The following is a 27,497-nucleotide window of genomic DNA, read 5'->3' as shown; positions in this document are numbered from 1 at the left end:
GCAGTGGTGGTCAGGGAAGAGTGGGGGGAAGCAAAGGGGGAGAAGGTGGGTGGGGGGAAGGGGACAGTGAGAGTGAAAGGGGGAGGGGGAGGAGGGGGTGGGGGAGGGGGAGGAGGGGGTGGGGGAGGAGGGAGGGGGTGGGGAGGAAGGAGGGGTGAGGGAGGAAGGGGAGGAGGGTGTGTGGGGCAGGGGGTGGTGGGGGGAAGAGAGAGTGGGGGTGGGAGGAAAGGGGGACTGTGAGGGTCAGGGGAGAGTGGGGGGAAGGAGTGGGGGAGGGATGGAAAGGTGGGTGATGGGGAAGGGGACAGTGAGAGTGAAAGGGGGGAGGGTGGGGGAGGAGAGGAGGGAGTGTGAGGGGAAGGGGGTGGTGGTGGGGGGAAGAGAGTGGGGGGTAGGGGGTAAGGGGACAGTGGGGGTGGCGGGAGAGTGGGCGGGGAGGGGGACGGTGAGAATGCAGGTGGGGGCGAGTGGGTGGAGGGGAGGGGTGGGAGGGGCTGAGGGGAGGAGAGAGTGGGGAGGCGGGGGTGGGTGAGGAGGGGGTGGAGGAGAGAGTGGGGCTGGGGGAGAGTGGGGCTGGGGAGGAGAGAATGTGGTGGGTGGGGGGGGAGAGAGTGGGGGAAAGGGGGGGGTGGGGGGAGGAGAGAGTGGGGCTGGGGAGGAGAGAATGGGGTGGTGGGGGGAGGAGAGAGTGGTGGAAAGGGGGGGTGGGGAATGGGGGTGTGGAGGAGAGTGTGAGTGGGGGTGGGAGGTAGAGTGCTACTGTTGAGGAGGGTGGGGTGGGAGGAGGGAAGAGTGGGGGTGGGGATGATGGGTGGGGGAAGGGGACAGTAGGGGTGGGGGGGGAGGGGGTGTTGGTGGGGGGATGAGAGAGTGGGAGTGGTGGAGAAGGGGGACAGTGGGGGTCAGGGAAGACGGGAGAATGGGGGTAGGGAGAGGAGGGATAAGGGGGATTGAGTAGGGGGTTGAAGATGCCACACCAATACAGGACAGGCTTTGGGTCCAAGGCTCCTCGGTCACACCCTCTCCACAGTGAAGGAGTAAGACGATGGCCGCTGGCAGGACGGTGTCAGAGGTTCCCTCTCCCCTTTCCCCTCCTCACCAACCCCCTCCCCTCTCCACCTCCCCTCCCCCCCCCCCCCCCCCCCCCCCCCCCCCCCCCCCCCCCCCCCCCCCCCCCCCCCCCCCCCCATTGAGATTCATTTTTTTATTTTTAAGAGACAATTTATTTTAAAGAAAAACGTGATTTCCCCAGGTCGCAATGGAAACCCTATGAGGAACGGGCCCGATTTGTCAATGTGCTTACATATATTTTTACATTTATGTCAATGCATGTACAATATTTGTTCATTTCAATAAATAATAATCAAATGCAGACAGTTATTTAACAATATGTTAAGGATTAGTTACATTTATACAGTCTTACAGTTACAACCGGCCCTTTGAGGGCAACTATAATGCTGATGTGACCCGGGGTGAAAATGAGTTTGACACCCCTGCTCTAAACCGTTCCTATCTACAAACCCATCCAAATGACTTTTAGACTTTAGTGATACATCGCAGAAACAGGCCCTTTGGATCATCGATTCCGCGCTGACCAACAAACTGTGCACCATGTACTAATGTATACCATACACTAGCATTTCCCTACACACAAGTTACAGTTGTACCAAAGCCAATTAACCTACAAACATGTACGCCTTTGGAGTTTGGGAGGAAACAGAGCATCTGGAGAAAGCCCAGGTCTCTGGTGCTGTAAAGCAGCAACTCTACCGCTGCGCCACCATGTCGCCCTAGTATTAGTGTAAGTGAGTGGATAGGGTGGAGTGGTGTGCTGAAGAGCCTATTTTTGTCTATATGTCTCAATGATTATCTCCAAAGCCTACATCACTAATTATATTTTATATTTTCTTACGGCACAAATGGAGGGCTTTGGCCCATTGACTCTGTGGAAGGCTCCAAGTCAATCCCATTCCATTCCACCACATTATTCTGTAAACAACTCTCTCACTACCCCTTCAGCATCCTCCAATTGCACTTAGCGCAGCCTACACACGGAGTAATTTACAGTCGCTAATTAACCTACCCACCATCATGTCTTTGGAATTAAACTTCCTACTGTACACTGCCTCTCACATAATCCTCTAGTGCCCCAGGATTTGCTAGCACTGGATTTCAAAAGTGGTTTTACAAACGTACAAACCAAAGGCCACTCAACCCTTTGAGCCTGCACCGCCCTTTATTAACCATGGTTGATCTCATTTTAATTTCAACTCTGCCTTCCCTTTGCCCACAGTAACCTATCGCTCCTTTGCTTATCAATAATCTATTTACTCATACCGCAAAAGTATTCAAATGCTATCTGCGTGGAATTTGCACGTTGCCCTGTGTAAGCATTGCATTCTTGGGAACAGCCCAAAAGCCAATTTGTCTGGAAGTCAGAAAAGTCATTTGGCTATAGTAACCAATATCATATTGCTCTACATACATAGAATATGTCCATGCTGAACATGATGCCAAGATGAAGGAAGCTGAGGGCCTTATAGCGGTTTATGAAAACATGAGGGTCACAGGTAGTGAATGGTCTTTATCCAGGGAAGGAAAGTCGAAAACTAAAAGGGTTTTCATCGAGGGGCGAGATTGAAAGGGGACATGGAGGGCACTTTTTTTCACACAGAGGGTGGTGGCCATGTGGAAAAAGCTGCCAGAGGAAGCTGTGGAAGTGGATACACTTTCAATGTTTAAAAGACAAAGGGCGGCACAGTGGCACAGAGGTTGCGCAGCGGTAGAGTTGCTGCTTTGCAGCGCCAGAGACCCGTGTTGTCTGTACGGAGTTTGTACATTCTCCCCGTGACCACGAGGGGTTTCCCCGGCTGTTCTGGTTTCCGCCCACACTCCAAATATTACAGGTTTGTAGGTTAATTGGCTTTGGTAAAATTGTGAATTGTCCCTAGTATGTAGGATAGTGTTTGTGTACAGGGTGATCGCTGCCCAGCGCGGACTCAGTGGGCCGATGGGCCTGTTTCCACACTGTATGGCTAAACTCAAAACTCTATAGTAATCCCATTTTATACTCCCCACATACTCATCAGTCTCACCCCAGGTTCTACCTTTTACCAACGCATTGGGGCCGAATAGAGTGTGCTAATTACAGAGTTACAGAGGCCAACTAAACTTCCAACCCGTATACGTTTGGGATGGGGAAAGAAAATGAAGCGCTGGGCAGAAATACACGGGGAGAATGCGCAAACTCCACACAGACATTCAGCCTTCGATCTGATATTCAGCCTTCGATCTGAATCATTAACTCTGCATGTCTCCCCATCTGCAATGATTTGGTTTTGTCGGGAGGTGCAGAAGGATGTTGCTCTGGCTTTGCCTGTCCAGGAGTCTTTTTGTAGGAAAACAACTGCAGATGTTGGTTTAAATCGAAGGTCGACACAAAATGCTGGAGTAACTCAGCGGGACAGGCAGCATCTCGGGAGAGAAGGAATGGGTGACGTTTAGGGTCCGAGACCCTTCTTCAGACTGAAGACTTCTCGACCCGAAACGTCACCCATTCCTTCTCACCCGAGATGCTGCCTGTCCCGTTGAGTTACTCCAGCATTTTGTGTCTATCCAGGAGTCTTTCTGCTTGGCAACGCCTGCTAAGTTATCAGTAAACGCCTTTAACTTGATGCATGTGACAATAACAAATGTAAACCTAAACCTAAATGTGCTTTGTCAGTCTCTGCTCTCATCCTCAGCTTGCCACTGGATTTTGAATGAAGAGGAAATTTTATATTAAGCAGCACACTGCCAGTTGTAGAAGCAGTTCTGTACCCAAGACAGTTCAGTGAATAAAACAGACCAGAACTTAAAACAAGTACACAAAGGTACACAAAGTGCTGGAGTAACTTAGTGGGCCAGGCAGCACCTCTGGAGAACATGGATAGGTGGTGTTTCAGGTCGAGACTGAAGAAGGGTCTCGTCCCTTGGAAATCACGTGGTGGACGTCAGGTGCAGTGCATTGAACTGGTAGAAGAGCAAGAATACCATTGCTTCATGTGGAAGCACTGTTTGGACTCTTGGCTGGTGGGGCAGGGGTGAGGTAGTGGAGACCACAAGCTATGGAGTGGGAGTCAGTGGAGAGTAAACCAGAGCATCACAGAGGTAAGTGTGCCTATGGAATGCTGAAAGAGGAGGGGAAAGGAAGGGAGGAATTGTGAGCGGATTGTGTTGACATAAGATTAATGTGGAAAATGTCATAAAAGTTGAAGAATTGTTCAAGGTGAAAGCTGGAAGCAGAAGCAAAACAGTCACCCATCTGCAGAAACGAGTTGACAGAGGGCACTTTGGTGGGAGGGGGCACATCCTACAGAGGCACTGACATAACTTGGAGAAGATGAGGGAGGTTGTTCAACGTGAGAACCTGTTCAGGCAGGCAGAAGGCGAAGGTTGGGCTGATCATGCTCTCTTCCTAGACCCCTAAATTTTCCTTTCAGGACCTCTTCCCTTATCCTACCTATATTGTTGGTACCTATATGTACCATGACCTCTGGCTCCTCTCCCTCCCTTTTCAGGATATCTTGGACACGTTCAGATACATCACTGGCACCAGGGAGGCCAACTACCATCCGGGTCTCCCGACTGCGTCCACAGAATCGCCTATCTAACCCCCTCACTATAGAGTCCCCTATCACTATCGCTCTCTTCTTCCTTTCCCTACCCTTCTGAGCAACAGGGCTGGACTCCGTGCCAGAGGCCCAGGCGCCATCGCTGCCCTCAGGTACTCCCCAACAGTACCTAAACAGGAGTATTTATTGCCAAGGGGTACGTCCACTGGGGTACTCTCTAGTCCCTGCCTCTGCTCCTTGCCCCCCCCCCTAACCATGACCCACTTGTCTACCTTCCGTGGTCTTGGAGTGACCACCTCTCTATAACTCCTCTCTATAACCTCCTCACTCTCCCTGACCAGACGGAGGTCATCAATCTGCCGCTCAAGGTTCCTAATACGGTCCCTTAGGAGCCCCATCTCGTCGCACCTGGCGCAGATGTGGATGTCTGGAAGACTATCAGACTCCCAGATTCCCCACATCCGACACCCAGAACAATAAACTGCCCTGGCACTCATACTCCCCCTTAACTGGGAACGTTGCAGAGTGGTCTGCTCCAACCGCTCCAACCGCTCCTGGGCCTCTGTAAGAACAAAGCCCCGTGCTCAGTTTCCAAAAACTACCGCCCGGACGCTACTCCAACCGCTCCTACCGCTCCTGGGCCTCTGAGAAAACAAAGCCCCATGCTCGGTTTCCAAACCTACCGCACGGCTGCTGCTCCAACCACTCCAACCGCCCACCCAAAAGAACTGAGTGATCTCCTGGGAGAGGCGAAAACCCGAATAAAAACCCAGGCCAATTTGGGGAAAAATATCTGGGAAATTCCTCTCCGACCCCAAGCTAGGCGATCGAAACTTGTCCAGGAGATCACACAGGTCTTACTCCTTACTATCTCCACACAATACTTCCCAAGCAACACAGCTGCAATCAATGATTAGTGACTGCTGATTTCTCTGTGCATTTATCTCTGTACAAATGCAAAACTCTGTGCATTTACCCTATCTATTCCTCTCATGATCTTATACACCTCTGTAAGATCACCGTTCATCCTCCAGCTCTCCAAGGAATAAAGTCCTAGCTTGCTCAATATCTCCCTATAGCTCAGGCCCTCGAGTTATGGCAACATCATTGTAAATCTTCTCTGCATCCTTTCAGGTTTAACAACAGCTTTGATATAACATTGATCAAATCACCTTGTGTGCAGCTTGTCCCCGTGATTTTACGCTATCAGGGACATCCTCCCTGTAGCTTTACAAGGTTATTTTGTCTCTATCAGTTCTGATCTACTCTCTGACTTGAAACATTATACTCTTCCAGTTGCTAACCATTTCAACTCCCCTTTCCATTTCCATATTGACCTTTCTGTCCTTGGCCTTCTCCATTGCCTGAATGAGGCCACACACACACTGGAGGAACAGGACCTCAGATTCTGCCCAGGTAACGTATACCCAATGATATGAACATTAATTTCTCCAATTTTCTACACTTGATAGTTCCCTTGCTCCCGCATACCATGCAAATTCTTATCATCAAACCCGCTAGCAAAGGAGGTGCTATTGTAGGCTACCACGCTGAAGCCAGGCATCTTCTCTGTGAGGCCTCCCCATTGACCATGACACCATTGACAAACACCAGGTCACCAATCTCCCAGACTGTCACCAATCTCAATGCCTCTAAAGATATCCCCTCTACCTCCAGCATCCAACCTTATAGTTCCCCAACATTTCTATCTCCTCCCAAAATCCACAAGCAGGGTTGCCGTCTCAGACCCATTGTTTCACAGGTCCCACCGTACTCATCTTCAAGTACCTTGATTCTCTCGTGTCTCCCCTTGTTCAGTCCCTTCCACCATACATCCAAGGCACTTCACATGCTCTTTAATACTGCAATAACTTTCAATGCCGACGTTCCCATTGCTTCAACTTTACCATAGACATCCAGTCCCACTTCACTTCCATTCTGCATCAGGAATGTCTCAGGGCCCTCCGGTTCTGCCTTGAACAGAGACCCAATCAGTTCCACTCTACTTCGCCTGGAGGAACCTGCACTCACCCTCCACAACCTTTCTTTTAACACCTCTCATTTTCTTCAAGTCAATGTGGTCATCATAGAAACATGTTTCTATGATGACCACATAGAAAATAGGTGCAGGAGTAGGCCATTCCGCCCTTCGAGCCTGCACCGCCAATCAATATGATCATAGCTGATCATCCAACTCAGTATCCCGTACCTGCCTTCTCTCCATACCCCCCTGATCCCTTTAGCCACAAGGGCCACATCTAACTCCCTCTTAAATATAGCCAATGAACTGGCCTCAACTACCTTCTGTGGCAGAGAATTCCACAGATTCACCACTCTCCCCCTTATCCTTAAACTGTGACCCCTTGTTCTGGACTTCCCCAACATCGGAAGAATTTTCTGCATCTAGCCTGTCCAACCTCTTAAGAATTTTGTAAGTTTCTATAAGATCCCCCCTCAATCTTCTAAATTCCAGCGAGTGCAAGCCGAGTCTATTCAGTCTTTCTTCATATGAAAGTCCTGCCATCCCAGGAATCAATCTGGTGAACCTTCTCTGTACTCCCTCTATGGCAAGAATGTCTTTCCTCAGATTAGGAGACCAAAACTGTACGCAATACTCCAGGTGTCGTCTCACCAATGCCCCTGTACAACTGCAGCAGAACCTCCCTGCTCCTATACTCAAATCCCCTCGCTATGAATGCCAACATACCATTCGCTTTCTTCACTGTCTGCTGCACCTGCATGCCTACTTTCAATGACTGGTGTACCACGACACCAAGGTCTCGTTGCATCTCCCCTTCTCCTAATCGGCCACCATTCAGGTAATAGTCTGCTTTCCTGTTCTTGCCACCAAAGTGGATAACCTCACATTTATCCACATTATACTGCATCTGCCATGCATTTGCCCACTCACCTAAACTATCCAAGTCACGTTGCAGCCTCCTAGCATCCTCCTCACAGCTAACACTGCCCCCCCCCCCCCCCCCCCCCAGCTTCGTGTCATCCACAAACTTGGAGATGTTGCATTCAATTCCCTCGTCCAAATCATTAATATATATTGTAAATAGCTGAGGTCCCAGCACTGAGCCTTGCGGTACCCCACTAGTCACTGCCTGCCATTCTGAAAAGGACCCATTTATTCCTACTCTTTGTTTCCTGTCTGCCAGCCAGTTCTCTATCCACATCAATACTGAACCCACAATACCGTGTGCTTTAAGTTTGCATACTAATCTCTTATGTGGGACCTTGTCGAAAGCCTTCTGGAAGTCCAGATTTAACACATCCACTGGTTCTCCCTTATCCACTCTACTAGTTACGTCCTCGAAAATTCTATAAGATTCGTCAGACATGATTTACTTTTCATAAATCCATACTGACTTTGTCCAATGATTTCACCACTATCCAAATGTGCTGATATCCCATCTTTAATAACTGACTCTAGCATTTTCCGCACTAACCGATGTTAGACTAACTGGTCTGTAATTCCCCATTTTCTCTCTCCCTCCCTTTTGAAAAGTAGGGTTACATTAGCTGCCCTCCAATCCTCAGGGACTACTCCAGAATCTAAAGAGTTTTGAAAAATTATCACTAATGCATCCACTATTTCTGGGGCTACCTCCTTAAGCACTATGGGATGCAGCCTATCTGGCCCTGGGATTTATCAGCCTTTAATCCATTCAATTTACCTAACACCACTTCCCGATTAACCTGGATTTCACTCAGTTCCTCCATCTCATTTGACCCCCGGTCCCCTGCTATTTCCGGCAGATTATTTATGTCTTCCTTAGTGAAGACAGAACCAAAGTAGTTATTCAATTGGTCTGCCATGTCCTTGTTCCCCATGATCAATTCACCTGTTTCTGACTGCAAGGGACCTACATTTGTCTTAACTAATCTTTTTCTATTCACATATCTATAAATGCTTTTGCAGTCAGTTTTTATGTTCCCTGCCAGTTTTCTTTCATAATCTATTTTCCCTTTCCTAATTAACCCCTTTGTCCTCCTCTGCTGGACTCTGAATTTCCAGTCCTCTGGTAGGCTGCTTTTTCTTGCTAATTTGTACGCTTCATCTTTTGTTTTGATACTATCCCTAATCTCCCTTGTTAGCCACGGTTGCACTACCTTCCCTGATTTATTCTTTTGCCAAACTGGGATGAACAATTGTTGTAGTTCATCCATGCGGTCTTTAAATGCCTTCCATTGCATATCCACCGTCAACCCTTTAAGAATCAATTGCCAGTCTATCTTGGCCAATTCACGTCTCATGCCCTCAAAGTTACCTTTCTTTAAGTTCAGAACCATTGTTTCTGAATTAACTAAGTCACTCTCCATCCTAATGAAGAACTCAACCATATTATGGTCACTCTTGCCCAAGGGGCCACGCACATCAAGACTGCTAACTAACCCTTCCTCATTACTCAATACCCATTCTAGAATAGCCTGCTCTCTCGTTGGTTCCTCTACATGTTGGTTTAGAAAACTATCCCGTATACATTCCAAGAACTCCTTTTCCTCAGCACCTCTGCCAATTTGATTCACCCAATCTATATGTAGATTGAAGTCACCCATTATAACTGGTTTACCTTTGTTGCATGCATTTCTATTTTCCTGTTTGATGCCATCCCCAACTCTACTACTACTGTTAGGTGGCCTGTACACAACTCCCACTAGCGTTTTCTGCCCCTTAGTGTTTCGCAGCTCTACCCATATCGATTCCACATCCTCCAAGCTAATGTCCGTCCTTTCTATTCCGTTAATCTCCTCTCTAACCAGCAACGCTACCCCACCTCCTTTTCCTTTCTGTCTATCCCTCCTGAATATTGAATATCCCTGGATGTTCAGCTCCCAGCCTTGGTCACCCTGGAGCCATGTCTCCGTAATCCCAACTATATCATCTTCATTAATAACTATCTGCACATAACTATCCTACATACTAGGGACAATTCACAATTTTACCAAAGCCAATTAACCTACAAACCTGTAATCTTTGGAGTGTGGGAGGAAACCAGAGCAGCCGGGGAAACCCCTCGTGGCCACGGGGAGAATGTACAAACTCCGTAAAGACAACACGGGTCTCTGGCGCTGCAAAGCAGCAACTCTACCGCTGCGCAACCTCTGTGCCACTGTGCCGCCCTGTGTCTTTTAAACATTGAAAGTGTATCCACTTCCACAGCTTCCTCTGGCAGCTTGTTCCACATGGCCACCACCCTCTGTGTAAAAAACGTGTCCTTTAGGTCCCCTTTCAATCTCGCCCCTCAATGAAAACCCTTTTAGTTTTTGGCTTTCCTTCCCTGGGATAAAGACCATTCACTACCTGTGACCCTTATGTTTTCATAAACCTCTATAAGGCCCTCAGCTTCGTTCATCTTGGCATCATGTTCAGCATGGATATTGTGGGCTGAAGGGACTGTTCTATGCTTCTATGTATGTAGAGCAATGTGATATTGGTTATTATAGCAAAATGACTTTTCTGACTTAGAGACAAATTGGCTTTCGGGCAGTTCCCAAGAATGCAATGCTTATATAACACGCGGTCACAGGGCCAACGTGCAAATTCCACGCAGATAGCATTTGAACACTTTTGCGGTATGAGTAAATAGATTCTTGATAAGCAAAGGAGCGATAGGTTACTGTGGGCATGGGGAAGGCAGAGTTGAAATTAAATTGAGATCAACCACGGTTAATAAAGGGTGGTACAAGAAAATAACTGCAGATGCTGGTACAAATCGATGTATTCACAAATGCTGGAGTAACTCAGCAGGTCAGGCAGCATCTCGGGAGAGAAGGAATGGGTGACGTTTCGGGTCGAGACTGAAGAAGGGCCTCGACCCGAAACGTCACCCATTCATTCTCTTCCGAGATGCTGCCTGACCTGCTGAGTTACTCCAGCATTTTGTGAATAAATTAATAAAGGGTGGTGCAGGCTCAAAGGATGAGTGGCTTTTGGTTTGTACGTTTGTAAAACCACTTTTGAAATCCAGTGCGAGCAAATCCAGGGGCACTAGAGGATTATGTGAGAGGCAGTGTACAGTAGGAAGTTTAATTCCCAAAGACATGATGGTGGGTAGGTTAATTAGCAACTGTAAATTACTCCGTGTGTAGGCTGCGCTAAGTGCAACTGGAGGATGCTGAAGGGGTAGTGAGAGAGTTGTTTACAGAATAATGTGGTGGAATGGAATGGGATTGATTTGGAGCCTTCCACAGAGTCAATGGGCCAAAGCCCTCCATTTGCGCCGTAAGAAAATATAAAATATAATTAGTGATGTAGGCTTTTGAGATAATCATTGGGACATATAGACAAAAATAGGCTCTTCAGCACACCACTCCACCCTATCCACTCACTTACACTAATACTAGGGCGACATGGTGGCGCAGCGGTACAGTTGCTGCTTTGCAGCACCAGAGACCTGGGCTTTCTCCAGATGCTCTGGTTTCCTCCCACACTCCAAAGGCGTACATGTTTGTAGGTTAATTGGCTTTGGTACAACTGTAAATTGTGTGGAGGGAAATGCTAGTGTATGGTATACATTAGTACATGGTGCACAGTTTGTTGGTCATCGCGGACTCGATGGTCCAAAGGGCCTGTTTCTGCGATGTATCACTAAAGTCTAAAAGTCATTTGGATGGGTTTGTAGATAGGAACGGTTTAGAGGGATATTGGGCAGGTGCAAGTAATGGGACTCGTTCAGGTAAACAACAGTCGCAATGGACGACTTGGGCAGAAGAGCCCATTTTCTTGCTGTGACTACAAAAGATTACCAGACCCTGGTCAGACCCACCCGTGCCCTTGGGACACCAGACCCAGGCAACCAGACCACGGGCTCTGTAGGGATGGAGCAAGTTGTGGTTGATTTCATATCTGCTCCAACACCGACCGCAAACGTTCAGTGTATGTCTGGAACAGGGATTGTGCAGGTGCCCTACAAAGAGGCAGACATAGCTGGGGCCAATATGACTGCCCATGGTTACGCCTTGGAAGTGGGAGGAGTCGAAGGAGGAATTGTTAAGAGTAAGGGCCACGAATGGTTGTGCGTGAGAGCGAAGGTTCCAGTGACTCCCAGTGAAGTCCCCTCGCCTCCCTCCCTCCGCGCACAGTTTGCCGCTCGTTGTCTCCGGGGAACATGGAGTTGTGTGCTCTCCCCGAGGTGGTGCTCAGGGTGTTTGGCGGGTTCCCGGTGCTGGCCGTGTTCTGCACCGTCTTTGCCCTGGCCTTTGACTTGATGGAGGAGGAGGAAGTGTGGCAACTACCCTCCCGGGCCCCGGGCTCTGCCTTTCCTCGGCAACCTGCTGCAAGTGGATCTGAATAACCCTCACCTGTCATTCACAAAGGTAAAGACAGCGAGGGGAGAGAGAGAGAGAGAGAGAGAGAGAGAGAGAGAGAGAGAGAGAGAGAGAGAGAGGCGGCCGCACACCCGGGCCCATCCACCTTTAACCTCGGCAACCTGCTGCAAGTGGATCTGAATAACACTCACCTGTCTTTCACAAAGGTAAAGACAGCGAGGGGGAGAGAGGGGAGAGAGAGAGACAGTGGGAAGGAAGTGACCGCACACCCGGACCCATCCACCTTTAACCCTTGGTCTGTCTCTGCCATTGCCCAGTGATCTGAATTGTCTCCTTTATACCCATTCTTTTTTTACCTCCAGTTTCGCATTTCTCAAGTACACGCGTTTTTAGCTTTCTTTCTACCCCCGGGTTTCGAGGGGATGTGAGCAACAGGAACATGTCCCACTGAGTTACTCCAGCATTTCGTGTCTATCTTCGGTGTTGCCTGCCCCGCTGAGTGACTCCACACTTCGTGTTTTGCTCAAGACCCCAGTATCGGCAGCTCCTCGTTCACCTACATCGCTGTTGGAAATACTCAGCAGACCAGGCAGCGCCTCGGGAGGGAAACGCTTGTGGATTTGCTCTCCACCTGCGAACCAATCTTCTCGCTCAGCGATCAATCAGCTGGACGGAGACCGCGGGTCGAGCGGCATCGTTGGTGGAAACATTCTCACTCTATTCCTATTCCTTTAGTTACCCTGGCCGTCTATTCTTCCTCCATCTCCCATTTCCACCCAACTTGTTTGTATTTGACACGTTTTCCTTGCTCTGCACTCCTCGGTGTCCGTCGGTTTGTAAGGAGGGGGGGGGGGTGGGGGGGGGGGGGGGGGTTGGTGGCAGATTTGTGTCATTTAAGACCAGTGTGTTTGGGGTTCTCGGAGGAGTCAGCCACGAGTTTAATCCAGTTTAGAGAGACGGCGCGGAAACATCGACTCGGTCTGCAGCGATCCCTGCACATTAACAGAGATCTATTTATGTCTATCTTGGCTCTCACACACAAACACACACACACACACACACACACACACGTATGTATATATATATATATATATATATATATGTGTGTGTGTATATATATAGTGTAGGAAAATAACTGCAGATGCTGGTACAAATCGAAGGTATCACAAAATGCTGGAGTAATCAGCAAGTCAGGCAGCATCATGGAGAGAGGGAATGGGTGACGTTTCGGTCTCGACCCGAAACGTCACCCATTCCCTCTCCTATATAATAAGTTAGATTTGTGCAGAGTGTGTGTTCGAGCAATACAGTGGAAACTGCACAAAAGAGGGGGCTGGGGAGGAAGGATGGAAGGGAAATGGGCGGAAAGTTAGAAATAATAAATTCAGAGAAATTAATCAAGGGGAAAACATTTAAAAATGGAAATAACAACAAAATGTGAGTTGATAGATGAGATATATTCTGCATTTATGTATAGACGATTTCAACGGAGTGGTCCATCTTGTTAGTCTAGTATTTTTGGTTTAAGATAACAGGATTTGTTGTGCAATAACAAAGGCTTTACTTAGAATTCCAAACCTTGGGTGTTAAAATTACTTTGTTATTGTACTGAGATTAAATGGCATAAGGAGATAAATGTGGTGATTTTTAAATTTGCATGAGGTTTCTTTCACCCCTAGGTGTCCCCAAGGCTCAGTCCTTGGCCCCCTCCTCTTCATCCTCTACCTGTTCCCCCTTGGTCAATTAATCCGCCGTCATGGTCTCAACTTCCACTGCTTCCCCGATGATATCCAGCTCCTCATCTCCACCAAGTCAATCTCCTCCACCACACACTCTACACTGACAAACTGCATCACTGAAATAAAATCTTGGCTTCAATCAAATTTCCTCAAACTCAACTGCAACAAATCTGAAATCATCATCATTGGTCCAAAAACGCTCACCAAATCCACCCAAAACTTCATCCTCAATATTGATGGTCTCCCAGTATCCACCTCCCCTCACATCCGGAATCTTGGAATCATCTTTGATCAAACCCTCTCCTTCGACAAACACATCAAACACATCACAAAGACAGCCTTCTTCCACCTCAAAAACATTGCCCGTCTCCGTCCATCCCTCTCCTCCACAGCTACAGAAACCCTCATCCACGCCTTCATCACCTCCCGTCTGGACGACTGCAACAGCCTATGGCTCACCCTCAAAAATCATCAGTAAACTTCAATACATTCAAAACTCCCCGATCCGTGACCATATCACCCCCGTCCTTTACAAACTCCACTGGCTCCCCATCCCCCAGAGAATCCAGTACAAAATCCTCCTCATGACCTACAAAGCCTTCCATAACCTGGCCCCATCCTACCTGACTGACCTCCTCCATAGGCACACTCCCACCTGCACCCTCCGCTCTGCTGCTGCCAACCTCCTGTCCCCCCCCCCCCCCCCCCCCCCCCCCATCCAGACCGAACTCAGATCCTGGGGGGACAGGGCTTTCTCCATCGCTGCTCCCACCCTATGGAACTCACTACCCCAAACCGTCAGAGACTCCTCCTCACTCACCACATTCAAAACATCACTGAAGTCTCACCTGTTCAGCACTGCCTTCAACCACTGACCGTCACCTCACCTTCTGTCTCCTTTTTCTGTTCGTTTACTTATTTATCTATTTATTCACTTCTCTATGTTTGCAAATTTGCAGATGATACTAAGCTGGGGGGTAGTGTGAATTGTGAGGAAGGTGCAATAAGGCTGCAGGGTGACTTGGACAGGTTGTGTGAGTGGGCGGATACATGGCAGATGCAGTTTAATGTAGATAAGTGTGAGGTTATTCACTTTGGAAGTAAGAATAGAAAGGCAGATTATTATCTGAATGGTGTCAAGTTAGGAAGAGGGGATGTTCAACGAGATCTGGGTGTCCTAGTGCATCAGTCACTGAAAGGAAGCATGCAGGTACAGCAGGCAGTGAAGAATGCCAATGGAATGTTGGCCTTCGTAACAAAAGGAGTTGAGTATAGGAGCAAAGAGGTCCTTCTACAGTTGTACCGGGCCCTGGTGAGACCGCACCTGGAGTACTGTGTGCAGTTTTGGTCTCCATATTTGAGGAAGGATATTCTTGCTATTGAGGGCGTGCAGCGTAGGTTCACTAGGTTGATTCCCGGAATGGCGGGACTGTCGTATGTTGAAAGGCTGGAGCAATTAGGCTTGTATACACTGGAATTTAGAAGGATGAGGGGGGATCTTATTGAAACATATAAGATAATTAGGGGATTGGGCACATTAGAGGCAGGAAACATGTTCCCAATGTTGCGGGAGTCCAGAACAAGGGGCCACAGTTTAAGAATAAGGGGTAGGCCATTTAGAACGGAGATGAGGAAGAACTTTTTCAGTCAGAGAGTGGTGAAGGTGTGGAATTCTCTGCCTCAGAAGGCAGTGGAGGCCAGTTCGTTGGATGCTTTCAAGAGAGAGCTGGATAGAGCTCTTAAGGATAGCGGAGTGAGGGGGTATGGGGAGAAGGCATACCTTCGAGTGATCAGCCATGATCGCATTGAATGGCGGTGCTGGCTCGAAGGGCTGAATGGCCTACTCCTGCACCTATTGTCTATTGTCTATTGTCTATGTTCTAGTAATCCCTGTAAAGCGTCTTTGAGTGTTTGAAAAGCGCTATATAAATGTAATGCATTATTATTATTGTTATTATTAATGAAAGAAAATCACAACTGTTCAGTGAAATGGTGTGCAACCCCGTTTAACCAGTGCTTTGTCAGTGTTTCTGCCCTGTAATATCGCCAACAAAAGTAAAACTGAAATCAGTAAATTCGGGCATTGATAGAGTTCCTCAAAAGTAGCTTTGATAGTGCCATGGAGATGATGATCCAATTGCAAAACTCCTGATAAATGAACGGTGGGCTGTGAAACTGTAACAATCATGTTGTTGCATTATTCGCTTGCATGTTAAACATGAACAAGTTTGCGGTGGCGCAGACTCCCAACCACGGCGTTGGTTTCCTCCGGGTGTTCCAGTTTCCTCCCACACTCCGATGACTTGCAGGTTTGCAGGATAATTGGACTCTGTAAATTGCCCCTAGTGTATCGGGTGTGGTTGAGAGAAAATGGAATCACATAGAATTAGTGTGAACGATCGGCATGAATAGGAGGGCACGTTTCCATGCTGTGTCTCTAAACTAAACGAAATTGTATTTACACTTTCTGAAGCTCTTCACTTTAATCTGGACCATCTTACTGCATGGATGGTAACATCCCGTTACTCACCGAGCTTTAATCTCTAGGTCTGGTATAAACCTCTACCTGACTCCAGGTTAATTTCAAGAAATTGTCTTTTGGCAGTTTCAGCTTTCTTGAGGTAGTGCATAGATTTAATCTAGTCCGCTGCTCGGGAGGGGGGACAATTAAAGGGAACGCGAAATACCCAGCCTGTACTGTATGACACGGAAACACAAGGAACTGTAGATGTTGGAAACTGGAGCAAAGCACAAAGTGCTGGAGTAACTCAGCGGGTCTGATGGGTGGAGTAAATGACAAAGCTAGATATGAGAAAGAAACAAAAGGGTGTCAAGTGAAGTAAAGGCAGATGGAGGGATTTGGGTGTGTGGGTGGGTGAGAAAGTGGAATAGATCCTTTCATTTGCTAACTTTTGTCATTTACTATTCATCAGCAAATCAACCCCCTTCACCTGTATCCACCTATCACTTGCCTGGCTTTGACACCCCTTCTCCTCTTATCCAGCTTTCTTCTCCCCCCCCCAACCACCACCCCACTACAATCAGTCTGAAGAAGTGTTCCGACCCAACACGTCACCTGTCCACTCCCTCCTCAGATGCTGCCCGCCCCACTGAGTTATTCCACCACATTGGATTCTGTACAAAATGTTTGTTACTCTGTCTCAGATGAGGGAGTGGAGACGTCCCCAGATGAAATCAGTGTCGAAACGATGATTAATACAGAAGGGTATCTATCGGCAATGAGGTCGCATTGTGGCCTGCATTTGCGTTTATCCCTTGTATGCTCCCCGTGTTTCAGCTGTGTAGCCAGGCTTTTGTGGGGCGGCTCGGCATCTGTCCATCCGTGACTGGATAAGTAAGTATAACGGCCGGGGAATCAATGGCACGAATAATTCACCTCATTGCTCCTGGGATCCCAGCGCTAATGGCAGCAGGGGCACAGATTAAACTAGTGCACTAGTGAGAATTTTGCGACGGTTCTGTCTTTGTTCAATGTTGCATTTGGCCTCCGTGAGCGAGTTACAACGACAGCCTCGTGCTTTCTCCCGTCTCCTCCACTTTAAGCTGCGGAAGAAGTACGGCGATGTGATGAGCTTAGACTTTGGGTGGACAAACGTGGTGGTGTTGAGCGGCTACAAGACCCTGAAAGAGGCGCTGGTGAAGAAATCTGAAGATTTTGCGGACCGGCCAGAACTCCCAGTATATGAAAAGATCTTTAAGTGGTTTGGAGAAGGTGAGTGTGAAGTGGGCTCCAGAGACAGTGCTGGGCACCAGGCTCAGAGGGACCAGGCATTGTCAGATTCAACTGTCGGCATGATGAATGCATCCTCAACCTGGCCATCTGAGTGCCCCGGGAAACGCCTGCCAGAACACCTTGAGAGGACAGGTGCAGCCTCCATGGGAAGGGGAAACATTACTTACATGGTGGTGGATGGGGAATGCTGATGGGGAATCCTGGAAAAGCCTGATACTTGGAATGCAGGTCCACTGGATAGAAACATGTAAAATAGGTGCAGGAGTAGGCCATTAGGCCCTTCGAGCCAGCACCGTCATTCAATATGATCACTCAAAATCATATCATCCAAAATCAGTACCCCGTTCCCGCTTTTTCCCCATATCCCATGATTCCGTTAGCCCGAAGAGCTAAGTCTAACTCACTCTTGAAAACATCCATTGCTTTGTGTGGCAGACAATCCCACCGATTCACAACACTCTGGGTAAAAAGGTTTTTCCTCATCTCAGTCATAAATGGCCTACCCCTTATTTTTAAACTGTGACTGCCACTTAAGAATTTTATATGTTTCTATAAGATCGCCTCTCATTCTTCTAAATTCCGATGAATGGATGACTGGAGATCCAGCCTAATTTTCCCTATTGTCGTTCTGACTCCATCTCCCAGGTCAACTAAGTCCTGTGACATCTTATAGCCAGTGCTCCCAATTACAGTTTACAACATTAGTCTGTTGCCGATGTATTGTCTTTCCGCTGACTGGTTAGCACGCAACAAAGGTTTTTCACTGTATCTTGGGAGACGTGACAATAAACTAAACTAAACTAATCCTGTCCCTCATAGTATTTTCCCCAGTAACTTCTCTACTACTGCTGTGAGACTCACTGGCTGTAATTACTTGGCTTAATATTTTGGAATAAAGAACCCACATGTGCTGTCACCCAGTCATATGGCACCACTTGATCCTGTCTCATGGAGCAGAATATTAACACAATTATATGCTATGAGAAAGAGGATTGTAGGAATACTGTGACTAACCCCCACCACAAAGAGGGCCGGCATTATTCCTCCAATTTCCACAGGCTCGATTCTATGGACGGGCTGAAACCAACATGAATGAAACAACATTCTCATGTTCTGTAGGGATGCTGCCTGGCCCACTGAGATGCTCCAGCATTTTGTGTCTGTCTATGAATGTAACAATATTCCTGCTACCTCCATCCAGGTATTGTTCTAGCAAAGTATGGTGACTGGTGGAAAGCGCAGAGAAAATTTGCACTTTTGACGCTGAAAATTTTTGGGCTTGGAAAGAAGTCTCTTGAATTGCGAATTGTGGAGGAGGCTGGATTTTTAAAGCAGGCATTTGAAAGTGAACAAGGTGAGTTAATCCTGTGGAAGCCATTGCCTTATTTGTATTGTTGCACTACTTAGAAACATAGAAAATAGGTGCATGAGTAAGCTATTTGTCCCTTTGAACTATCATCATCAATATGATCATGGCTGATCATCCAAAATCAGTATCTTGCCTGTCCAATCCCTTAAGAATTTTATGTTTCTACACGATCCCCTCTCATCCTTCTAAATTCCAGTGAATACAAGCCCAGTCGACCCATTCTTTCATCATATGTCAGTCCCGCCATCCCCGGAATTAACCTGGTGAACCTATGCTGCACTCCCTCAATTGTAAGAATGTCCTTCCTCAAATTAGGAGACCAAAACTGCACACAATACACCAGGTGTGGTCTCACTAGAGCCCAGTACAACTGCAGAGGGACCTGCTTGCTTCTAAACTCAAATCCTCTCGCAATGAAAGTCAACATCCCATTAGATTTCTTTCCTGCGGTTAATTTCACACTTCGCTGCAGTCTATTTCTTCAGAATTTCTATTGTTTGTATGATCTTAACTTTGGAAAAAAATCTAATTTATTACCACCCTTTTGCTCCACACATCCATTCAGGTAGCCCTTTTGATCCTCACATCCCATTAACTTATGCAAACTCAAATATTATCTGTTCGATTATCTTCGGAGATCGTTTTGAGTATCAAAAAATTGTCCCTAGTGGGTGTAGGATAGGGTTAATGTACGGGGTTCGCTGGGCGGCACGGACTTGGAGGGCCGAAAAGGCCTGTTTCCGGCTGTATATATATGATATGATATGATATGATGAACGGTTTCTTGGATTTTTGCACACACTTGAAGAAAGCTTTGTATTGGAAGGTGGATTTTGGGGCCAGGTAAGGCAAGTTGTTCATTTCACGATCTACCACTTGTGGGTAATGTAGTGCTCTACCGATAGATCCGTCTCAAATGTATTCCAGCTGGTAGTAGTAGAGAGAAAATAACTGAGTAAATATTATAGATGGGTAACTTGCGGCAGAACTGGACAGTTCTGATATAAACAGAGGATGCAAGTTACGTGAAGTTGTTGAGATTGAGATTGAGTCCAGAAGTTTGGAATATGTTTTAAGGAAGTCGAAATGTACGGAATCCAGCAGGTCCTTCTTCAGATATGGGGCCCAAAACTGCACACAATATTCCAAATGAGGTCTGACCAGTGCCTGACTCGGTTTTCCATCCTTGCTTTTATATTCTAGTCCTCTCAAAATGAATGCTAAAATTGCATTTGCCTTCCTTACCACTAACTCAACCTGCAAATTAACCTTTTGGGAATCCTGCACCGGCACGCCCAAGTTCCTTTGCACTTCCGATTTCTGAATCCTTTCTTTATTAAGAAATTAGTCTAAACCTTTAAACCTTCTACCAAAGTGCATGACCGTACACTTTGTTACACCACTTCTTTGCCAACTATCTCAACATGTCCAATTCCTTCTGCAGACTTCTTGTTTCATCAACACCACCTGCCTCTCCACCTATCTTTGTATCATCCGCAAACTTGGCCACATAGTGATCAATTTCCTTTGGGTTCCAACCTGAAAATTCACCAATGCATATTCTCCAGAGATGCTACCTGACCCAGCACTTTGTATCTTTTTTGGTAAACCAACATTTACAGTTCCTTGAGTCTTTTTCCGTTCCAATTCTGATGAAGGTTTCTGCACCTGTAATATTAACTGTTTCTCTCACCACTGATGCTGTCTAACCTGCTGAGTGTTTCTGTTTTAATTCCACATTTCCAGCATCTACAGTTTTTTTCCAAAATTTGCGAGGTCCTGAAATATTATCAAGTGATGATAATGGATCAGATATTAGAAACTTAGACCTTAAAGAGTGATTGCCATCCAGTGATCTGCTAGTGTACAAAAATGTTAAGATGGTCGGAAATGCATTGTAGTCATTCTGACAACCCTGTGACAACCCTGTATCTGAAATATGAAAATAAATTATAAATAAAATAAATAAGCAATGATATAATGATATTGGGATCCGAAATACAACAGATCAATTAGACATTCACCCTAGTAATTGGAGTGGGACAACTGGTCGTCTGAGCTATAGAGAGTGAAGGGGGGCTCTTTGACCGAGTCCTGACGCAGGGTCTCAAGTTGTGTTTGATTTTAAAGGCGCACCAACTATCTCTATTTTTGGTGACTCGATTACCTTAGTTCAGTAGCACCTCTGCCGGAGCGAGGGGCTCCATCACTGGCAATGGCAGCTGCCAACGTAGGCTCTGCCTTAGATCATGACTGGACCGGCCCTGCTACCGGGCAACCCGTCCACACATGGACATTGAGAATGTGAAGGAGGCTTCCCACATTGAGACATCGCTGCAAATCCAACCCACCGGCCACTCGATTCACCCGGGAGTCTTGAACAGTTTTCGTGAAACCTCTTGATACTGGACACTGCTCCTAACTTTCCTTGTTCAACGTTCCCACCAGGGTATAGAAACCGATTTGATCCGTTGTTACCACCCGGACGAGACTGTCCAAGGCAGTCACGGCGCCAGGCGGAAGAGGGCTCTGCCCGAGCCGGCTGCCTGCCCCTTGTCCGGGGTTACGTCCGCACCCCGGTGGTTTTAGAAAAGGACTACACGCCGTCCACGGGCATGCTGGGGGATTTCCGGGACCGCTGGGCACCGCGAGGGGTGGAATGTATCCTCAATAAGGATGGCGATATGGTTGTATAGCAGTTTTTTCCAAAGATTTGTCGTGGGTTTTGTTTTGATTTACTCCATACTGTAAATATTATTGTAAATAATTGATTAAATTATTTTTGGTTAAAGAAAGGCAGCGACTCACCGGGACATCCCACAGCCACCAGTGACGGCCGGGCAGAGAGGACACCACAGGGCACGGCCTGTCCCATGCGGCAGAACTGACTATAATAAACCCACACCTTCCGTTACATCCTCCCTCACTGCATGACAGTGAAAACTAACTTTCTGTTCATTACTTTAGGAAACCTCAGAGGATTGAGAAAAATGTATTTACTTTCAAATCCTGTCTTTGTTTCAGGTGACGAATAACTTTCCCTTTATTCGACACCTCCCGGGCCCACAGCAGAAAATATTTGAAAATCATAATAAAATCACTCAATTTTTACAAACAATAGTCACAAGGCACAAAGAATCATGGGACCCAGATGATCCCAGGGACTTCATTGATGCTTTCTTTACACAACAGGAGAAGGTAGGTGAGGATTACTGGGGTATTGTAGGCACAGTGCTTTATGTGGTCGTGTTTCCCATCCTTTCCCATGTTGCTGCCTCCTTGGTGGGGAAGGGACGGCAATTGCAGTGCCCTACACTAGGTAGTGTTTACCTGTACCTCCTTAGATTGTGAGGCCAGAAACAATATCCCAGTTGCAGTCTCACCTGGGCCCTATATAATGGAGCAAAACATCTCTCATTGTATTCAAATCCTCTTGCTGTGTCTTTACCTTCTGAATTACTTTGTCTATCTGCATGTTCACTTTCATAGATTCATCATGGAGTTTATAGCCGAGAAACAGTCCACGTTGACCATTGTACAATCTCTTCTGGTCCAATTTCCATGCATTTGGTCCATAATGCATCCATTTCTCTCTGCTTTTGCCTGATTTTCTTCCCTCCCAGTACCCAGTGTAAAGTAATCCTGATCCCGAGGACCTTCTTCAAGTCTCCTCTCAAATTTCCTCAAGATCTGAGTTGTCTAATCTTGTGGCTGAAGCCCCATAGGATTTTTTTCCCAGGACCTTCACATCTTCCCTGAGTGTTCTGGCCAGAATTGGATGTTCATATTCAGTTGTCATCTTACGAGTGCATTATACCATTTCAGGGCACCCAGAGAAAACCCACATGGTCACAGGGAGAAGATACAAACTCCGGAGAGACAGCACCCACAGTCAGGATCAAACCTGGATCGCTGGCGGTGTGAGGCAGCAGCTCTTCCATTGTGCATTATACCATTTCAGGGCACCCAGAGAAAACCCACACGGTCACAGGGAGAAGATGCAAACTCCGGAGAGACAGGATCAAACCTGGATCGCTGGCGGTGTGAGGCAGCAGCTCTACCACTGCGCTACTGTGCTGCCCTCCAGTATTGCAGTTCATTTTGTGCCTAAATCACTGATTGCAATGATTCAATTATCAACACCAGGTCTTGAAACCTTAAGTTCATGAAAACCCATTATTTAAATTTGTATCCCAATGACATTTGTATGATCTTGTTCTGCATAAATTGGCTGCTGTAGGTCGTAGGTTGAGGTAGTCACTATAATACCAGAATTTATTTTACCAGGAATGCTTTTGGGGACATTTTGAGGGAGTGACAATGAAAACACCAGTATCTTTGGTGAACTGCAACTCAAAATGAGTTATTTCTTTGTTCCTGCAGCCCAGGTCCATGAGGAGATTGACAGAGTCATTGGGAATGGGAGGAAGCCGAAGTTGGAAGACCGTGAAGAAATGCCATTCACTAACGCAGTTATCCACGAAACCCAACGCTTAGGAAATATTGTTCCAATTTCCCTGCCTCATGAAACATACAGAGACACCGAGGTCATGGGTTACACCATTCCCAAGGTACGCTCTAGAGCTAATCTTGAATGTTCCCTTTGTTCTCAGGTCCTGTTGCTGACTAATTTGTCTCTCCTTAAATGACTTTTAGGGAACAACAATCTTTCCAAACATTACCTCAGCCTTGTATGATGAAGATGTTTGGTTGACTCCACGTGAGTTTAATCCGGGACATTTCCTGAATTCGGACAGGATGTTTGTGAAGCCGGAAGCTTTCATCCCATTCTCTGCAGGTAATGTGGGATTTATGGATTATTGAATGTATTAAAAGAGGTAACTGTGATCATGGATATCCAGCTCCATCTTCTGCACTGTGTGAAGGGAGTGGGGGGGCTTCCTCCTGGATTTATAAAGTTCAGTTCATCTATAAACTAAAACTCTCGTTTGTTCACTTGTTCCTGAACTACAGCCAAAACGGTACAAGACAGTCCGACAATTCTAGGCTTCCGTTGACCCGTGGTCCTATGGAAGAAATGTAATTGAAATCGGTGTTATATTTTTTAAGTTATTCACATTTTATGGTTTAAAAAACCGCGCATGCGTAGTCGGGTCTCCGTTGATCTGGTACTCACGTAAGATGGCCACCGCATCCGCGCATGCGCAGAACAAACACCATCAGCGCCTGCGCAGTTGGGGCCCATTGACAAGGGCTTGGCCACCTCGGCGTGGCGCTGGGCCTGCCCTCGGCTCCCCCGTCCCCCCTTTTCTCCCCGGCCGGCTCAGCCCCTACCCATGCCGCTAAGTCCAGCAGCTGAGCAACAGTGGGAGAGCCACCGCCGTCTACCACTGAATATCCCCGCACTGGGACGGGACAGGACAGGACTCTCCTCCCCTCCCCCCACCCCCGCTCCACCAATGGCAGCCGGGAGGTGGGTTGGTACGACAACCACGGGTTGCTCCCGGGGGGGGAGGGAGGGGAGGGAGGGGGAGGATTGGAGGAGGGTGGTGGATGGAAGGAGGGGTGGGGGAGTGGGGGAAGAGGAAGTGGTGGAGGAGAGGCATCCCCAGGGGGGAGAGGTGGTGAGGGGGAGAGGTGGGGATGGGGGGAGAGGTGTGGAGGGGGGATAGGGTGGAGGGGAGTGGGGGAGGAGAGGGTGCTGCACCAATACAGGAGTGGTTTGGGCCCAACGGGTCCACTTGGTCTAGTTATCATCTAAATTTTAGTCAAATGCTAAAATACTTGATGGTCAGCCCAGTGCTGAAAGAACACATTTTATGTTGACATAAAGAGAGCAGAATGTGCATTTGCTTAACATTGATAAAGGCTGGGAGTGCAGTGCTTCTGTGAGCGATTAGGCAGGGTAGGTTAAGGCAGGATGACATTGGGACTCTAGACTGTGGCGGTACTCATTTCCGTTCAGTCAGTGTGACTCTGCCAGTGCCTCTCCCGGGTCACTAACCACTCTTGCCCTCACCCCACAGGTCACCATGTGTGTTTGGGGGAGCAGCTGGCAAAGACGGAGCTCTTCATCTTCTTCACATCCTTGCTCCAACACTTCACCTTCTTTCTCCCGGAAAACGAACCAGGGCCGAACTTCAGGGAAGCTAAATACGGAATTACCCTCTGTCCACCCCCCTATCGTCTCTGTGTTAAAACCAGATGAGATATAATAGAGGGAATACTAGTCAGAGGTTGGCGAATCTGTGGTATTCATTGCCACAGGCGGCTGTTGAAGCCAGGTTACTGGGTATTTTTAAGGTGGTAATTAACAGTTATTTGATTAGTATGGGTGTCAAGGGTTGTGGGGAGAAGGTTAGAGAATGTGGTTGAGTGAGAAAGATTGCTCAGCCATGATTGAATTTGACCAATTTTTCTCAATTTCATGTTAATTTGCACGTCGTGTTATTCAGGTGTGTGTTAGCCTAATGGCACAATGGCTGGTTGTAATCTTGTAATTAAAAAAATATATATATATAAAATAAGGGATGTGCAACCGTCGTGCTATTGATGATGTGGTCAGATGGCACCTCCAGCCAGAATTAATCTAATTTCAAACAGAGGTGAAGAATGTGTTCCTCGCCTTGTCTACACTGCCTGGAGGATGTGCAAAATCCACATTTAATCTGACATAAACATTGTGGCCCCCACCGGCCATTGACCCAACACCAACAGTGACCATAATGATCTGACCCAAGAGCACTGCTCTCCCAATGCAAACGAGTGACCAAACATTTTACAGCTTGTTTATTACTGCGGTAATTTGAAGGATAGTCATTTTTGCAGGTACAAGCATGCCAAAACATGGCAGGTACAAGCATGCAACAACTTTGAATGGAATTTTCAACTGGAATACGTCCCGATGTGGAGAATACAAACACATCGGCAACAGGTTCAGCAACACACTTTCATGTAACGAACTCGGATATAGGAGCGTGCAGACTTACTCCCGGGAGGACAAAGATACATGGAAAGTGTTGGGTTCAAGACGTGGGGTTACCGGACCCGGGTCAGACCCACCCGCTCCCCCGGGACCAGAGACCACAGGCTGTGAAGGGAAGGACCATATACATTGGCCAGAGGAAGCAGCAAACCGGAGGAATGGGAGAAATTTAAAACTCAACAGAGGAGCACAAAGGGGTTAATTATGAGGGGGTATAAAGAGCGTGAAAGAAAGCTCGTGAGGAATATAAAAACTGACTCTAAAAGCTTATTTAGATGTGTTAAAAGTAAGGTATTAGTGAAGACAAATGTAGGTCCCTTACAATCAGAGGCAGGTGAATTCATAATGGAAATTGACGGAATGGCAGCACAGTTAAATGAAGACTTTGGTTCTGCTTCTTTAGTGAAGACAGAACCATTCCCCCAGGAATACTAGGAGACTAAGGATCTAGTGGGAGGGAGGAACTGAAGGGAATCCACATTAGTCAGGAAATAGTGTTAGGTAAACTATTGGGACTGAAGGCAGATCAATCCCCAGGGCCTGATGGTCTGCATCCCAGAGTGCTCAAGGAGGTGGCCCTAGAAATCGTGGATGCATTGGTGATCATTTTCAAATGTTCTCTCGACTTCAGTTTCTGTGGACTGGAGGGTAGCCAATGCAACTCCACTTTTTAAGAAAGGAGGGAGAAAGAAAATTGGAATTATAGACCAGTTAGCCTTACATCGGTACTGGGAAAGATGCTTGAGTCGATTATTAAAGATGTAATAGCAGCACATTGGGAAAACAGTGACAGGATCGATCAAAGTCAGCATGGATTTATGAAGTGGAAGTCATGCTTGACTAATTTTTTAAGGATGTAACGAGTAGAGTCAGTGGATGTGGTGTATCTGAACTTTCAAAAAGCCTTTGACAAGGTCCCACACAAGAGATTCGTGTGCAAAATTAGAGCGCATGGTACTGGGAACAGGGTATTGACATGGATAGAGAACTAGTTGGCAGAGAGGAAGCAAAGAGTAGGAATTAACGGGTCCTTTTCAGAATGGCTGGGAGTGACTAGTGGGGTGCCGCAAGGCTCGGTGCTGGGACCCCAGTTATTTACAATATGATTTAGATGAGGGAATTAAATGTAACATCTCCAAATTTGCAGATGACACAAAGCTGGGTGGCAGTGTGAGCCACAAGGAGGATGCTATCGGACTGCAGGGTGACTTGGATAGGTTGGGTGAGTGAGTGGGTAGATGCATGGCAGATGCAATATAATGTAGGTAAACGTGAGATTATCCACTTTGGTGGCAAGAACAGGAAGGCAGATTATTATTGGAATGGTGTCAGATTAAGAAAAGGGGAGGGGCAACGAGACCTGGGTGTGCTTGTAAATCAGTCACTGAAAGTAAGCATGTAGATACAGCACGCAGTGAAGAAAGTTAATGGCATGTTGGCCTTCATTGTGAGAGGATTTGAGTTTAGGAACAAGGAGGACCTAATGTAGTTGTAAAGGGCCATGGAGAGACCGCAATTGGAGTATTGTATGCAATTCTGGTCTCCTAATTTGGAGGAAGGATATTAATGCTATCGAGAGAGTGCAGCGTAGGTTCACCAGGTTAATTCTCGGGATGGCGGGACAGACATATGATGAGAGAATGGGTCGACTGGGCTTGTATTCACTGGGATTTTGGAAGAATGAGAGGGGATCTTATAGAAACATTTTAAATTCTTAAAGTATAAGACAGGCTAGATGCTGGAAAAATGTTCTTGATGTTGGGGGAGTCCAGAACCAGAGGTCACGGTTTAAGAATAA

At 47.1% G+C, this 27,497-nt stretch overlaps 1 protein-coding gene across 1 annotated transcript in view; it reads left to right on the top strand.

The window, feature by feature from the left end:
• LOC144606147 (cytochrome P450 2D3-like) overlaps positions 1-24,922 on the top strand; it is a 30,574-nt gene extending 5,652 nt beyond the window's left edge. The window contains exons 3-9 of the mRNA XM_078421944.1: positions 18,586-18,738; positions 19,319-19,405; positions 19,523-19,596; positions 21,778-21,970; positions 23,137-23,324; positions 23,410-23,551; positions 24,741-24,922. Of these exons, the coding sequence (XP_078278070.1) occupies positions 18,586-18,738; positions 19,319-19,405; positions 19,523-19,596; positions 21,778-21,970; positions 23,137-23,324; positions 23,410-23,551; positions 24,741-24,922 (1,019 nt within the window). The remainder of the gene's footprint in view (positions 1-18,585; positions 18,739-19,318; positions 19,406-19,522; positions 19,597-21,777; positions 21,971-23,136; positions 23,325-23,409; positions 23,552-24,740) is intronic.
• The last annotated feature ends 2,575 nt before the right edge of the window (positions 24,923-27,497 follow it).

Source organism: Rhinoraja longicauda, chromosome 26 (genome assembly GCF_053455715.1).
Source record: "Rhinoraja longicauda isolate Sanriku21f chromosome 26, sRhiLon1.1, whole genome shotgun sequence".
NCBI lineage: Eukaryota > Metazoa > Chordata > Chondrichthyes > Rajiformes > Arhynchobatidae > Rhinoraja > Rhinoraja longicauda.
Note: the sequence above shows the minus strand (reverse complement) of the source record. Positions and strands in the feature narration are given on the sequence as shown.